Source organism: Cervus elaphus, chromosome 20, assembly GCF_910594005.1.
Source record: "Cervus elaphus chromosome 20, mCerEla1.1, whole genome shotgun sequence".
Classification (NCBI taxonomy): domain Eukaryota; kingdom Metazoa; phylum Chordata; class Mammalia; order Artiodactyla; family Cervidae; genus Cervus; species Cervus elaphus.
In genome coordinates this window covers 121,318,995-121,336,318 of record NC_057834.1, presented here as the reverse complement: position 1 = coordinate 121,336,318, position 17,324 = coordinate 121,318,995, and the positions used below count along the sequence as shown (strand labels likewise).

Here is a 17,324-nt window from a genome sequence, read left to right as displayed (position 1 = left end):
TCTGTGATCCGTGATTTATTCATAGAAAAGCTGTGAGTTCACATACTTTCTAAAAAATGGCAATTGTGATACAGAAATGGGAGTGGTATCTTCTTTTTTTAACCAGCCTGTCAGACTGAGAGGTTGTACGGCCCATGATGGAACAGTAAGACTTGAGTAGCCACAAACAGCAAATACAACTTATCGGTCAGTGTGGAGGAAAAAAAAAGTGATATAGTTTGTCAGAGAAAGGAAACTAAAGCAGACAGGTTCTTAGTTCACACTCTAGCTAGACCACCCCTTCCCTATCACACCCCACCCCCTACTTGGGAACTAAGACAGGAAACAGTGAACACCAAGACACTGGCATCTAAATGACTCTTCTGAACGCCCGTGCTATCTCCTACAACAATTCCAGGCTGAGGAGAGGGGGCAGGAAGGTAGCAGGAACATGACGCACTGTGGAGGTCAGCCAGAGCTAAGAGAGGGGTTGTCCACCTGGCCTAGAAACTAGTCAGACAGGGAAAGGCCAAGTGCATTCCAGCCGCAGCCTCCAAATCAGTGACCCATGGGACTGTAGCAGAAGAGGGCAGAGGAAGCTTGAGGTAGAAAGGCAGGGGAAGAAAGCAGGTGCAGGGGAAGCAGAGAAATGTGGCGCTGAAGGAGCCACTCGGGGCAGAGGGAGCTTAGTGCTCAGAAGCTTGTTGGGTGACAGTGGTGAGTACAGGAGCCACAGAGATGGGGAACATGTTTAGCTGGCGCGAGAGAGGAATGGGGATGAGAGATCTGGCAAAAAGAGAAGGGACACATTCATGCAGATCCTAGAACATGAATTCACAGACAAACCTACATGTGGAAATACCACAGTTACACATACAGAGACAGATATAGACCAAACATTTATACATGTGCACTCATGTGTGGCCAGATACACACGGACTAAACATGCATCAGCAAACAGCAACAGACACACAGGTATGTACCACAGTATGCTCACATATGTGTATACCCTCACACAGAAACCCACCGTCCAGCACACAGACCTGACACATACACATGAATATATATGTGCACATACAGGCACGCACAGATATACCTATGCACACAGACACACGTATTTAGTCACTCAGATCTCTACGCACACTTAGAGATGAAATCAGATACTCTAACACAACGGTGTCCAGAGCAGATGAACATTATGAGCTCAGTGGCCTCCTATTCACCTTCACCTGTTTCTCAGGAACTCGTCAGACTCCTAGAGAGGCTGTGTCAGGCAAGAACAACAGCTTCTGTGGCCTCATGGCTTCGTGAGGTCAAAGTCTAAGTCCAGACTGGGCCTCCTCAGCCATTACTGGGCTATGAATGCCCTTCTGCAGGCTGGGGTTTCTGCATAGACTAGACTTGAGATTTCCTCTTAACTGGCCATTTTTCTCCCTGCCACCCCCAATCTTCCACTGCCAACAGAATATACTCTGCAAGGGAAACCTGAGAAATGGTTGTGAATCTCCTCAGAAAACAAGCCTATCTTCCCACCCACAGCTACTTCAAGTACCCATCAAATTAGAACCAGAATTATAAATAGTTACAACTTTACAACATAATTGGCAACACACAGACTATAGTATTTACAGTACCATAAACGCTTCTGTTTCTCTGGTTACGCAATCCCTGAGACGGAACAGTGTTCTGTGTTTGCCAAGGGAGAGAGGGGCAATGCCCGGGACACGCAGGATACAAGGGCCTGAGGTGGCATGTTGTGGGTGCTGATCGGTCTGCAGGGCCCTGCTCCTCCAGGAACAGGCGGCTGTTGTGAGAACCCTGCCCAGGCAGGCATGTTGGCTAGAGCTGGACTCTCCCATGCTTAGCCCTGTGGTCCTCTGGCTTCAGCCATAGGTGCTCAGAGTCCTCTCAGGGTGGACAAATGCTTGTGTCCGTGGCCTGACCTGATGCTACCTGGGAGCCCAGGCTGCCCTGGCAGCGAGCCGTCTGCTTTCTCAGCCGAAGCGCTCTCGCACCAGCAACATCAGCTTCTTCTTGCCTTTGTAGATCTGTTTGAGGTTGTCGATGAACTGGGCAAACTGCAGGTGGCCATCCTGCGGTAGCAGGAAGGTCTCCCGGGCCTTGCTCAGAAACTCAATGAACTCTCCGTAGTGGCGAGGGCTGATATGCGTCAGGCGAGAGTGTGTGGTGTTGATGTAGGCATTGATGGTGGCATCCAGCAGCTGGCGCAGGGGAGCCTTGTCAGTGGACATGAGCTTTCCTGAGCTGCGGCGGCCTGGGATGCCGGCCAGTCCAGGAGCAGTTACGGTGCAGCGCCGAAGGATGTCTGAAAGCACTGTGGCGCAGTGCACGCTCTTCACCACCAGGGGGATGAGGGCCGCCAGCTCATTCTTGCCCAGGGAGTGGCTGAGGGCGCAGGCCCAGAGCACATCGTTGATGGCCGGGTGGGTGTCTTGGTTGTAGGCCAGGTTGAGATGGCTCATGGCCAGTGAGGCCAGCTTGAAGGCACGTAGCGGGTAGCCACGGAGCTCCATGTAGCGGGCGATGGTGAACAGCTGTGAGTGAGTCATGCCGCCAGCCGCAGCATCAATGGCGATCTGATAGGCTGCTTCGAAGGCGATGTGGTCCTTCTCACAGAGGGTAAGGGCCGACAGGGCGCAGCTCTGAGGATCCTTCATAGCGCACTGCAGCGCCAGGGTGCGAGCACAGCTGGCCAGCTCCTCCCGCTGTGGATAGTCAAGACTGAGGCGCAGGATGGTGGTGTGGGAGACAGCTGTGGCAGCCACAATGCTGGTAGCCTCGGTGGGGGTGAAGAGTGTGTACCAGCTCTGCAAGATGCTCACCAGGGCCCGCACACCTGTCAAGGAGAGCCTGTGCTCAGCCACGGGCCTCCGGGTCCTGATCCAGGTCTGCCCAGATTACCATTTGGGGTGAGAACTTGGCCTGCAGGGACAAGCTCTCCCTCCTTCTCAGCAGCCCTGAGATGATCTGTAGTAACCAGGGCTACAGGGCCAACCCCGATGGCCAGACCCCATCTGAGGTCTCTTTCCATCCCTTCCTTCCCCCAGGTCAGAGGTTTGAAAGTTTCTGCAGGTGCTCTTAGCCCCTCACAAGGATGGAGCAACAGAGCCTCTGGTTTGCCTGCTCCAAGGCAGGAGTCTCAGATCGGCCCCTGGGTTTTCTAGCTGAAGTGAAGCCTCTCAGGGCAGAGTTTTGTGCTGGGGCTTTGGGCACTAGATGGGGTCTCGAGCCTCCAAGTTGTTTGGGATTTCTCTGAAGCATGGACAGGGACTAGGACTAAAGAACTGGGCCAACTACCTCCCAAGGCTGCACTTGAGTCCTAGTGGCTGAAAATGCATTCTTTCAGAATGTTTCTATCAGAGGATCAGAGTGCTGCTTGCCCTCAGGGTATGGTCCAAGCAGTGAGGACAGAGCTTGGTCAGGCTGAACAAGGCCATCTTCTCCTCCCAGCAGCCTCATCCTTCCCTAGGCCATCAATAATAGGAATATGATAGCGCTAAGGATTCGCTGTCCTGTCCCAAGAGTAGGGCCTAGGAATCCTTTCCCCTGGGGGCACAGGGAGCTGGGAGACTCACCCACTTCTGTAGCACAGGTTACCAACCACCGCACCATCTCCCGGCGCCTCCAGTTGAGGGTTGATAAGGTCATCCTCATCACCTGGGCGAAAAAAAGTGGCATTCCCAGCAGACTAAGCATAACTGCTATAACCTCTCCCTCCTCCTTGCCATTCATTTATGTACATGTATTTATTTGTGCCTTAAACAACCATGTCTCCCCTGAGAAGTACAGATGGGTTTGTTTAATTTCTGCCCCATCCTGCCACCAATCAGATAGAAGGTTTTCTGATGACCTGTAATGAATAAAGCCCTTATTATACCACACCTTGACTTGGAGGAATGGGAGTGGGTAGGGGGAAGATGGGGACCCTATGGAGCCTAAGGCTATACTGCTTAACTGGTCTTAACCTCAAAACAGAGCCCAAAATTGAGTCCTGACTTTGTGACTAGCCTAGAAGCTATGTTCTGGGGACACAGAAAGAATCAGACCTGGCCCATGCCCACTCCAGTCCTCATGGGATCTTAACTACCTGTCACTAGGCCAGAAGTCTAAAGTGGGGATGGCCCACTCCTCCTCCATACCTGTAGCCCCAGCTCCAAGGCCACGTTGAGCAGGGTGCCATCTGTACTACTGTCCGTGGGAGTAGCAATCTTGAATGCATCTTGGGCCAGTTTGAAGATGAGGGAGGAAGAATGGATGTGCTTCTGTATTGCTTCCAGGATTGTTCGGAGCCTCAGAGTGTCCCCTACAGGTGCCAAGAGAAGGGGCAGGGACAAGGTCTTCTTTAAAGCTTCCCTGAACAGTCAGCTGATCACAACAGGTGCTGGTTGAACTGGCTGGTGTCAATGCACTGAATGCTTCCGAATGGTCAGGGTGGTCAAGCTTTGTCTCCACTGGACCCACTGGAGGCTCCTTCCTTCCCCAGGCACCCATGCAAATTCACTTCTCTCCACCTTTTCATTGGCCTTGACCCCTTACCCTTTTTTCCCCTCAGGATCTTTAGGTCCCAGAAATAACTTTTTCTAACACCTGAATTTTGAGAGCTACTTATACAGGAGAAGGAAGCTACATTATTGCCAAAAAAGTATGCCAGTCCCACAGTCTGCTTCTCAGTGCAGTTCCCTGGAGCTGGGCTACCACTTCTTATTCAGTAGGCAAGTATGAGTGCACAGAGTTATGGAATACATTGCAGGGATGCCATGAGTACCATATGACATGAAGGCAGTAGGGTATATGAAAGATTGGTATATCTTCTGAAGGGGTAAAATGTGAAATAAAGATAGAAGAAAAAGTAGGTCTTATGTTTTACAAAGAGGTGCAGTGCTAAGAGTGTACAGGCTTTGGAGTAAAATACATTGGGAAATGAACCTAGTTCAGCCACGTACCAGACCAGTTACTTCATCTATAAAATGGAAACAATAACCTTTTAAGGTTGTGGAGGGAATTAGAAACAATTTGTGTACAGGTAATATGTCTGTGCATGCACATATATGAATAGAAAATATGTGGGGATATTTACAACACTGTCTTAGCAATAGTAGTTATCTTTGGGGGTCAGGATTGAGAGATTACCTTTTTTCCTTCTATCCTCTTTAAAAACAATTAAGACATTTAATAGACTTTTTTTTTTTTTTTTTGGCGGGACCTTAGTTCCTCAACCAGGGATCAAACCCAGGCCCTCGGTAGCGAGGGCAGAGTCCTAACCACTGGACAGCCAGGGAATCCCTGACTTTATGTTTTTAAAGTGGTTTTAGGTATACAGAAAATTGAGCAGATAAGACAGAGTTCTCACATATCCCTTTCTCTCCCCTTTCAGCTTCCCTTATTACCAACTGTCTTACATTGAATGAACATTGATACATTATTATTAACTGAAGTCCATAGTTAACATTAGGGTCCACTGTGTTGTACAATCCTATGGGTTTTGACAAATGCATAGTATCATGGATCTGCCATTACTATGTCATACAGAATAGACTCATTGCTCTAAAAATCTCCTGTGCTCTACCTGTTCATCCCTCTTCTCTTTCCTCCTGAAGCTACTGATCTTTTTACTGCCTCTGTAGTGTTAACTTCTCCAGAATGTCGCAGATTTGGAATAGTATGTAAGCTTTACAGACTGGCTTCCTTCAGGAAGCAAAATACATTTGTTTCCTTAAATGTCTATTTATGGCTTGGTAGCTCTTTTTTTTTTTTATTTAGTTTTAGTTGATGTACAATACTATATACATTTCGGGTATACAACATAGTGACTCACAATTTTTTAAAGGTTATACTCCATTTATAGTTATTATAAAATACTGGCTATATTCCTACAATATATCCTTGTAGCTTACTTATTTCATACATAGTAGTTGGTACCTCTTAAACTCCTTCCCCCATCTTGACCCTCCTCCCCACCTTACCCCACCCCCACCCCCACACTGGTAACAAGTTTGCTCTCATAATCTGTGAGTCTGTTTCTTTTTTTGTTATATTCAATAGTTTGTTGTAGTTTTTAGATTCCACATATAAGTGATATCATACAATATTTGTCTTTCTCTGACTTAATTTACTTAGCAGAATAGCCTTTGATTCCATCTATGTTGCTGTAAATGGCAAAATTTTCTTCTTTTTAATGACTGAGCAGTATTTGATTATATATTTATACCATCTCTTCTTTACCCATTCATCTGTTGATGGGACACTTAGGTTGGTTCTATTTATTATCTACTGTAAATAATGCTGTCATGAACATTGGGGTACATGTATCTTTTTCAATTAGTGTTTTACATTTTTTGGATATATACCAAGGAGTGGAACTGCTGGGTCATATCACAGTTCTAATTTTCTGAGAAACCTCCATATCATTTTCCACAGTGGCTGCATCAATTTACATTCCCACCAATGGTGTACAAGGGTTCCCTTTTCTCCACGTCCACACCAACAGTTGTTATTTGTCATCTTTTTGATAATAGTCATTCTGACAGGTGTGAGGTGATATCTCAAAGTGGTTTTTATTTTATTTTTATTTATTTTTATTATCTTATTTTTATTTTATTTTTATTTATTTATTTTCAAAGTGGTTTTTAATTTACATTTCTCTGATGATTAATGATATTGAGCATCTTTTTATGTGCCTGTCTATCCACATTTTCTGCCCATTTTTAAAATCAAGGTTGTTTTTTTTTTTAATGTTAGTTCATATGAAATGTATATTTTGGATTTAATTCCCTACTCGTCACTCTATTTGCTAGTATTTCCTCCCATTCAGTAGGTTGTCTTTTCACTTTTGCCGATGATTTTCTTTGCTGTGCAAAAGCTTTTAACTAGGTCCCACTTATTTATTTTTTATTTTCCTTTGCTTTAGGATGCAGATTAAATACTATCTATGGTGAAACAGATCACCAGCCCAGGTGGGATGCATGAGACAAGTGCTCGGGCCTGGTGCACTGGGAAGACCCAGAGGAATCGGGTGGAGAGGGAGGTGGGAGGGGGGATCGGGATGGGGAATACATGTAAATCCATGGCTGATTCATATCAATGTATGACAAAAAAAAAAAAAAACACTGCTGTGATTTGTGTTAACAGTGTTCTGCCTATGTTTTGAGTTTTATGGTCTCTGGTCTTATATTTAGGTCTTTAATTCATTTTGAGTTTATTTTTGTGTATAGTGTCAGAGAATGTTCTAATTTCATTCTTTCATATGTAGCTGTCCAGTTTCCCAGCACCACTTATTGAAGGGCACTTCATTTCTTTATGTTGGTAAATAATATCCCATTGTATGGACCTACCTCAGTTTGTATATCCATTCACCAGCTGCAGGATATCTTGTTTGCTTCCATTTTTAGGCATTACAAATAAAGGTGCTATAAACATATGTGTGCTGGTTTTTACGTGGACAGTTGTGTAAGTTTTCAACTTATTTGGGCAAATAACGGAACATGATTACTGGATCATATGGTTAGACTGTGTAGCTTTGTAAAAAACTGACAAAACTGTCTTCCAAAGTGGCTGAACCTTTGGCATTCCCACCAGGAATGAACGAGTCTCTGCTGCTCCACATCTGCACTAGTGTTTGGTGCTGTGTCTGGATTTTAGCTATTCTAATAGGTATATAGTGGTATCTAATTTTTGTTTTAATTTGTATTTCCCAAATGACATGTCATGGTGAGTATCTTTTTACACGCTTGTTTGACATCTATATATCTTATCTGGTAAGACATCAGTTCAGGTCTTTAGTGCATTTTAAGATTCAGTTGTTTTCTTTATTGTTGAGTTTCAAGAGTTATTTGTATATTTGGGATACAAGTTCTTGATTAGATACTGTTTTGCAAATATTTTCTCCCAGGCTGTGGCTTGTCTTTTCAATGTTTTTCACATAAGTTTTAAATTTTAATGAAGTCCTACTTACCGATGTTTTTTTCATCGACTGTATCTAATTTTGGTGTTGTATCTAAAAAGCTATTTTTGGGAATTCTCTGGAGGTCCAGTGGTTAGGACTCTGCATTTCCACTGCAGGCAGCCCAGGTTTGATCCCTGATCAGGGAACTAAGATTCCACAAGTCACACAGTGTGGTCAAAAAAAGTTACTGTCAAACACAAGGTCATCTAGTCTTTCTCCTGTGTTATCTTCTAGAAGTTTTATAATTTTGTGTTTTATATTTATGTCTATGATACATTTTGAATTCATTTTCATGAAAGGTGTAAGGTCAGTGTGTCTATATTCATTTTTTAAAAAGTGAATGTACAGTTCTTCCAATACCATTTGCTGAAAATATTATCCTTTGCTCCTTTGTCAAAGACCAGTTGACTGTATTTGTGTGAGACTATTTCTGAGCTATTTTGTTCCATGGACCTATTTGCTTATTCTTTTGCCAATAGCACACATTTGATTACTATACCATATACCATACGTGGTACATACTGTACATGGTAGTTCTATTTTTAAAGTTTTTTGAGAAACATCCATCCTGTTTCCCATAGTTGTTGTACCAATTTACATTCTCACCAACAGTGTATTCCACATCTTTTGTCTTTTTGATAACAGCCATTCTAACAGGGGTGAGGGAACATCTGCAATATTACCTCTTTTCTAACATATGTATTTAATGCCATAAAATTTCCCTCCAAGCACTGCTTTCATTGCATCCTACATTTCTGATTAGTTGAATTTTGTTTTTTTAGTTTTAAACTTTCATTTAGTTCAAAATATTAAAAAATTCCTGAGAGTTCATCTTTGATCCATGTGTGACTTAGAAGTGTGTTTAAACTCCATATTTTTGGGAATTTTCCAGTTATCCTTCTGTTAATAATTTCTAGCTTAATTCCACTGTGATCTGAAAGCACACTTTGTATGATTTCTATTCTTCTAAATTTACTGAGATGTGTTTTATGGTTCAGAATGTGGTCTATCTTGGTGAACATTCCATGTGAGCTTGAAAAGAATGTGTATTCTATTGCAGTTTGATAAAGTATTTTATAAATGTTAATTAGATTCAGTTAATTAATGGTGCTGTTCAAGTATAACTTACTGATTTTCTGCCTGCTCGATGCATTGATTATTGTTAAGAGGTACTGTGAATTCTCTGAATGTAACAGTGGATTTGTCCATTTCTCATTGCAGTTCTGTTGGTTTTCCCCTCACATATTTTGATGCTTTGTTGTTAGATGCATATACATTAAAGATTATTATGACTTCTTGGATAACTGACTCCTTTATCACTGTGTAATGCCCCTCTTTATCCCTGACAATTTTCCATTTACTGAAGTCTTTGTTTAATACAGGCATTCCAGGTTTTTCTTGATATGTGTTAACATGGTATACCTTTCTCTATCCTTTACTATGTTGTTGTTGAAGGAATCAGACTGTGGTTAAGAAACAGTTTTAAAGATGAAAATAACAAATTAGTTCAACTGGTACACGTGCTTTCCTGGGAGAGTATCTTTTCCAGACTCTTCCTGCTTTCAGTGCAGCTAGTTTGGTAGTAAGTCTACAGGGTATGGAAAGTGGGGGTGAGAGTGTTGACAACACCTCATATGTGTGGTTTGTTTAAGCCCTGGCCTCTGTTTTTAGTTCAAAATATGACATAACTGAGCGACTTTCATTTCATTTTCATATGGAAAGGTAAAGCGTAGAAGCTTAAGTCACAGAAGAATTAAATATGTACCTAAAGGTACTAGGATAAAAATGAAGGCCAGTACTGTTCAATGTTTATACTTAGGGTCATTTGCTTGCTTTAACACTGCCTCTTTATTAATTCCTTTACCTATTAATTGTGGCAAAAATATATATACTAAAACTTTCTATCTTAACCATTTTAAGTATACAATTGAGTACTGTTAATCACATTCAACACTGTGGAATATCATTCATTGTGTAAATAGCAGCACCATATTTTTCCAAAAGTTTTTTATCATCCTAAACAGAAACTCTGTACCCATTAAGCAGTAATTCACCATCATCTCTCGCTTTAGCCTGGGAAACTTCTATTTTTTGTCTTTATTAACTTGCCTATTCTAGACATGTATGTGGAATCATACAAAAATTACTTTTGGTGTGTCTGAGTTATTTCTCTTAGCATAATGTCTTCAAGTTTCCCCCAAGTTGTAGCATGTTATCAGAACATAGTTTCTTTTTTAATGACTTAATAACAATAGTCCACTGTATATACCACATTTTGTTTACCCATTCATTTGCTGATGGACACTTGGGTTGTTTCCAGTTTTTGGCTGTTGCAAATAATGCTGCAGTGAACACTGGTGTATAAAGTACCTGTTTGAATCTGTTTTCAATTCTTTTGGGTATATACATAGGAGTGGAACTGCTGGATGATATGTTAATTCTATTTAAAATTTTCAGGCACCATCACACTATTTTCCACAGCAGCTATTAATCACTTTACATTCCCACCAGCAATGTAAAAGAATTTCAGTTTCTCCATATCCTCATCATAGGACTCCATGCTTCCACTGAAGGTGCCCAGATTCAATCCCTGGTTGGGGAAAAGATACCACAAGCTGTGCAATAGCACAGCCAAGCCATCTTAGTGGGTGTGAAGTGGTATCTTACTGTGGTCTTGATGTACATTTCCCTAATGACTAATGATACTGTTTTCCCTTCATGTGCTTATAAGCATTTATATATCTTCTTTGAAGAACACTCTCTTCAAATCTGTTGCCCATTTAAAAATCCAATTGTCTTTTTTATTGTTGAACTATAGTTCTTTATATATTTTGTATATTAAGCCCTTATCAGATACAAAATTTGTAAATTTTTTTTCCATCCTTTAAGTTGTCTTTTCACTTTCTTGGTAATGTCCTTTGATGAATGGAAGTTTTTAATTCTGATGAGGTCCGAATTTATTCTTTTCTTTTGCTGCTCATGCTTTTGGTGTCATAACCTAAGAATTACCAAATCCAAGGTCCTATGTTTTCGCTTATGAAATTTATGGCTTTAGCTCTTATATAAGTAATTGATCCCTTCCTTTTACTTTCACTCTACATCTTTAAAGTGTGTTTCTTGTAGACAACATATAATTGTTTTGTTTTGTTTTTTTTAATCACTGTCAGTCTGTCCCTTTTTTTTGGTGGGGGGGCCAAGTCATGCAGCTTGTGGGATCTTAGTTCCCCAACTGGAGACTGAACTGGGGCTTCCTGCAGCGGAGGCATGAAGTCACCTCTGGACTGCCAGGGAATTTCTCCTTTCTTTTTTTCCCCCAGTCTGTCTTTTAATTGGTATATTTAGACCATTCATATTTAAAGTGATTATTGATATACTTGGATTAATATCTACCACATTTATAACTTTTTTATTCATTGAATTAGTTCTTTCTTTTTAAAAAACCTTTCCTCCTTTCTGCCTTCTCTGGTTTAAATTGAGCATGTTACATGATTCAATTTTCTCTTCTCACAATTCTTTTCAAATTTCACAATTCTTTTCAAATTTCACAATTTCTTTTCAAAGTTACTTTAGTGTTTGCCTGAGAGTTGCAGTATACATTTACAACTAATCTAAGTCCATTTTCAAATAACTATATCACTTCATAAGATACCTTAGTATTCTCAATTCTTCCTTCTGTCTGTAATATCACTGCTTCGTTGATTTATCTTTAAGCTATAGTAACCAAATACATTTCTATTATTATTTTGAACAGTTATTAGTTCAATTAAGAATTTTTCAAAAACCAAAGGATTTACCTTTTATCAGTTCAGTTCAGTTCAGTGGCTCAGTCATGTGTAACTCTTTGTGACCCATGGATTGCAGCACGCCAGGATTCCCTGTCCATCACTAACTCCTGGAGCTTACTCAAACTCATGTCCATTGAGTCGGTGATGCCATCCAACCATCTCATCCTCTGTCATCCCCTCTCCCACCTTCAATTTTCCCAGCATCAGGGTCTTTTCAGTGAGTGAGTTCTTCGCATCAGGTGGCCAAAGTATTGGAGTTTCAGCTTCGAAATCAGTCCTTCCAATGAATATTCAGGATTGATTTCCTTTAGGATTGACTGGTTGGATCTCCTTGCTGTCCAAGGGACTCTCAAGAGTCTTCTCCAATACCACACTTCAAAAGCATCAGTTCTTTAGTGCTCAGCTTTCTTTATAGTCCAACTCTCACATCCATACATGGCTATTGGAAAAACCATAGCTTTGACTAGATGGACCTTTGTTGGCAAAGTAATGTCTCTATTTTTTAATATGCTGTCTAGGTTGGTCATAACTTTTCTTCCAAGGAGTAAGCATCTTTTAATTTCATGGCTGCAGTCACCATCTGCAGTGATTTTGGAGCCCAAGAAAATAAAGTCTTTCACTGTTTCCATTGCTTCCCCATTTATTTGCCATGAAGTGATGGGACCAGATGCCATGATCATAGTCTTCTGAATGTTGAGTTGTCTTTTTTTTCTCATTAAACTTTTTTTAATGGGTCTCAAGTGTGTGGCAGTTTAAGTTATTAGTTTTTAAAATCAGTATTTTTTAATGAATGTTGAGTTTTTTTTTTTTCAAATAAAAAGTTTTATTGGAGAAAAATAGAACCACCACGTACACAGGGAAAAGAGCACAAAAATTCAACTGATACAGAACTGAAAGTCACAACTACCCAATGTTGTTTGCGATTACTTTTCAATTTCTTAAATGGCTTCCCTCAATTTTTTAAATAGCCTTGCCAATTTTTTTTCAGCTGAAATAGCATCAAGTTTTCAAAAAATTAAGAGCCTCAGCGAAGGGACCAGCTTTTAAGATAACAAAGGTGACACCAAGAGTCTCCTAATACGACCAATTCTACCGAAAAATTCCTGAAGCACATAACTACTGAGTCTGGTAGAACAGTAGCTCAGAGACCATCAGGGATTAGTTAGAACCTGACTCAGACGGTCCAGTATGCAGAGAGGGCAAACAAAAAAGCTGCATTTCCCTGTCAGATGAGTTCACATAAGAAAACCAAGGAGGTGCTAAGAAAATACGGGCAATGGCTGCTCAAAATAATTAAGAAGACATTCTAAATACCACATATTACTAGACAACAGTGTGTAAAGTGATGCAATTAGAAAACAGGCAACTTAAAAAAAAATATGGTCACAGGTCTTTGAGAACTCAAGGAAACAATCAATAGCAAACACAAGAGCTGAAAGTCTTCCCAGCTGAGGGTTGAAAGTGAAAGTGAAAGTGAAGTCGTATCTGACTCTTTGCGACCCCTTAGACTGTAGCCCACCAGGCTCCTCCGTCCATGGGATTCTCCAGGCAAGAATACTGGAGTGGGTTGCCATTTCCTTCTCCAGAATGTTGAGTTTTAAGCCAACTTTTTCACTCTCCTCTTTCACTTTCATCAAGAGGCTCTTTAGTTCTTCTTTGCTTTCTGTCAAAAGTGTGGTGTCATCTGCATATATGAGGTTATTGATATTTCTCCTGACAATCTTGATTCCAGCTTGTGCTTCATTCAGTCCAGCATTTCTCATGATGTACTCTGCACAGAAGTTAAATAAGCAGGGTGTCAATATACAGCCTTGATGTACTCCTTTTCCTATTTGGAACCAGTTCCATGACCAGTTCTAACTGTTGCTTCTTGACCTGCATACAGATTTTTCAGGAGGCAGGTCAGGTGGTCTGGTATTCCCATCTCTTGAAGAATTTTCAAGTTTGTTGTGATCCACACAGTCAAAGGCTTTGGCATAGTCAATAAAGCAGAAGCAGATGTTTTTCTGGAACTCTCTTGCTTTTTCGATGATTCAATGGATGTTGGCAATTTGATTTTTGGTTCCTCTGCATTTTCTAAATCCAGCTCGAACATCTGGGCGCTCACAGTCCACATACTGTTGAAGCCTTGCTTGGAGAGCATTACTTTTCTAGCATGTGAGATGAGTACAATTGTGTTGTAGTTTGAGCATTCTTTGGGATTGGAATGAAAACTGACCTTTTCCTCCTGTGGCCACTGCTGAGTTCTCCAAATTTACTGGCATATTGAGTGCAGCACTTTCACAGCATCATCTTTTAGGATTTGAAATAGCACAACTGGAATTCCATCACCTTCACTAGCTTTGTTCATAGTGATGCTTCCTAAGGCCCACTTGACTTCACATTCCAGGATGTCTGGCTCTAGGTGAGTGATCACACCATCATGATTATCTGGGTCATGAAGATCTTTTTTGTATAGTTCTTCTGTGTATTCTTGCCACCTCTTCTTAATATCTTTTGCTTCTGTTAGGTTCATACCATTTCTGTCCTTTATTATGCCCATCTTTGCATGAAATGTGCCTTTGGTATCTCTAATTTTCTTGAAAAGCTCTCTAGTCTTTCCCATTCTGTTGCTTTCCTCTATTTCTTTGCATTGATCACTGAGGAAGGCTTTCTTATCTTATCTTGTAATTCTTTGGAACTCTGCATTCAAATGGGTATATCTTTCCTTTTCTCCTTTGCATCTTTTCTTTTCACAGCTATTTGTAAGGCCTCCTCAGACAACCATTTTGCCTTTTTTGCATTTCTTTTTCTTGGGGATGGTCTTGATCACTGCCTCCTGTACAATGTCACGAACCTCCATCCATAATTCTTCAGGCACTCTATCAGATCTAATCCCTTGAAGCTATTTGTCACTTCCACTGTATAATCTTAAGGGATCTGATTTAGGTCATACCTGAATGGTCTAGTGGTTTTCTCTACTTTCTTCAATTTAAGTCTGAATTTGGCAGTAAGGACTTCATATCTAAGCCACAGTCAGTTCCCGGTCTTGTTTTGCTGACTGTATAGAGCTTCTTCATCTTTGGCTGCAAAGAATATAATCAATCTGATTTCAGTATTGACCATCTGGTGATGTCCATGTGTAGAGTCTTCTCTTATGTTGTTAGAAGAGGGTGTTTGCCATGACCAGTGCATTCTCTTGGCAGAACTCTGTTAGCCTTTGCTCTGCTTCATTCTGTACTCCAAGGCCAAATTTGCCTGTTACTCCAGGTATTTCTTGACTTCCTACTTTTGCATTCCAGTCCCCTATTATGAAAAGGATATCTTTTTTGGGTGTTAGTTCTAGAAGGTCTTGTAGGTCTTCAAAGAACCATTCAACTTCAGCTTCTTCAGCATTATTGGTTGCGGCAGAGACTTGTGGATTATTGTGATACTGAATGGTTTGCCTTGGAAACAAACAGAGATCATTCTGTTGTTTTTGAGATTGCATCCAAGTACCGCATTTCAGACTCTTTTGTTGACTATGATGGCTACTCCATTTCTTCTAAGGGATTCTTGCCCACAGTGGTAGACATAATGGCCATCTGAGTTAAATTCACCCATTCCAGTCCATTTTAGTTTGCCAATCCCTAAAATGTAGATATTCACTCTTGCCATCTCCTGTTTGACCACTTCCTATTTGCCTTGATTCATGGTCCTAACATTCCAGGTTCCTATGCAATATTGCTCTTTACAGCATTGGTCTTTACTTCCATCAGCAGTCACACCCACAACAGGGTGTTGTTTTTGCTTTGGCTCCGTCTCTTCATTCTTTCTGGAGTTATTTCTCCATTGATCTCCAGTAGCATATTGGGCACCTATCGACCTGGGGTATTCATCTTTCAGTGTCCTATCTTTTTGCCTTTTCATATTGTTCACAGGGTTCTCAAGGCAAGAATGCTGACATGGTTTGCCGTCCCCTTCTCCAGTGGACCACGTTTTGTCAGAACTTTCCACCATGACCCATTCATCCTGGGTGGTCCTACAGGACATGGCTCATAGTTTCATTGAGTTAGATAAGACTGTGATCTATGTGATCAGATTGGTTAGTTTTCTGTGATTGTGATTTTCATTCTGTCTACCCTCTGAAAGAGAAGGATAAGAGGTTTATAGAAGCTTCCTGATGGGACAGACTGACTGAGGGGGAAACTGGATCTTGTTCTGATGGGTGGGGCAAGCTCAGTAAATCTTTAATCCAATTTTCTGTTGATGGGAGGGGCTGTGTTTCCTCCCTGTTATTTGACCTGAGGCCAAACTATGGTGGAGGTAATGAAGATAATGGCAACCTCCTTCAAAAGGTCCCATGCCCATACTGTTGCACTCTATGCCCCCAACCCTGCAGCAGGCCACTCTCAGCCCATGCCTCCACAAGAGACTCCTGGACACTCACGGGCAAGTCTGGGTCAGTCTCTTGTGGGGTCACTGCTCCTTTCTCCTGGGTCCTGGTGCACACAAGGTTCTATTTGTGCCCTCCGAGAGTCTGTTTCCCCAGTCCTCTGCAAGTTCTGGTGGCTCTATGGTGGGGTTAATGGTGATCTCCCCCAAAAGGGCTTATGCCGTACCTACATCTGCTTCACCCAGAGCCCCTGTCCCTGCAGCAGCCCCCTGCTGACCCATACCTCTGCAGGAGACGCTCAAACACAGTTCTGTCTCTGTCTCTATGGAGTCTCTGGCTCCTGGTGCGCACAAAGTTTGTTTGAGCCCTCTGAGCATCTCTGGTGGGTGTGGGGTTTGATTCTAAACGTGATTTCACCCCTCCTACTGTCTTGCTGGGGCTTCTCCTTTGCCCTTGGACATGGGCTATCTCCTCAAAGTCGCTCCAGCACTGTGCAGATGCAGCTCCAACACCAACTTTTTTTATTCCTTCTCTAACACTATTCCTTTCTTCACATGGATCTAAGTTTCAGATCTATATAATTTTTCTTCCCTGTGAAAGATTTCTTGCAATTTGTTGGCAATAATTCCCTGAGTCTTTGTCTGAGATAGTCTTTATTTCTTTTTTTTCAAAGGATAATTTATTTGGATACCTAATTCTAGGTTGGTGTTTTTTTCTTGCAACATTTAAAATATTTCACTTCACTCCCTCTTGCTTGCATGTTTTGTGAAGTGAAGTTGATGTAATTCTTATCTTTGTTTCTCCATAGGTAAGGTTGTCTTGTTCTCTAGCTTTTTTCAAGATTTTCTCCTGGTGTTTGATTTTCTACAGTTTGAATAGGATATGCCTAGGAGAAAATTTTTTGGTATTCATCCTGCTTGGTGTTCTCTGAGCTCCCAGGATCTATGTTCTGGTTTCTGTCATAAGTTTTGGCAAATTTTCAATCATTATTACTTCCAACTTTTCTTCTACTGTTCTCTTTCTTCTCCTTCTGGTATTACAGAATATAGTGCATATGTTATATATCTTCTGTAATTGTCTCATGGTTCTCAGATATCCTGTTCTGGGTTCCCCCACCCCCATTCTTTTTTAATTTTTGCATTTCAATTTGACATGTTTCTTTTGACATTCATAATTTAAAATTTTGGAAATATTCACATGATTCAATGTTGAAAAGAGACAAAAGATAAATAATGAAGAATTT

At 41.3% G+C, this 17,324-nt stretch overlaps 1 protein-coding gene across 1 annotated transcript in view; it reads right to left on the bottom strand.

The window, feature by feature from the left end:
• Nucleotides 1-2: 2 nt before the first annotated feature.
• The window catches only part of ZSWIM5 (zinc finger SWIM-type containing 5), a 166,001-nt gene continuing 148,679 nt past the window's right edge, over nucleotides 3-17,324 (bottom strand). Inside the window, exons 12-14 of the mRNA XM_043877220.1 lie at nucleotides 4,140-4,303; nucleotides 3,576-3,657; nucleotides 3-2,836 (exon numbers count right to left, since the gene is read on the bottom strand). Coding sequence (XP_043733155.1) covers nucleotides 1,974-2,836; nucleotides 3,576-3,657; nucleotides 4,140-4,303 — 1,109 coding nt within the window. The 3' untranslated portion in view covers nucleotides 3-1,973. The remainder of the gene's footprint in view (nucleotides 2,837-3,575; nucleotides 3,658-4,139; nucleotides 4,304-17,324) is intronic.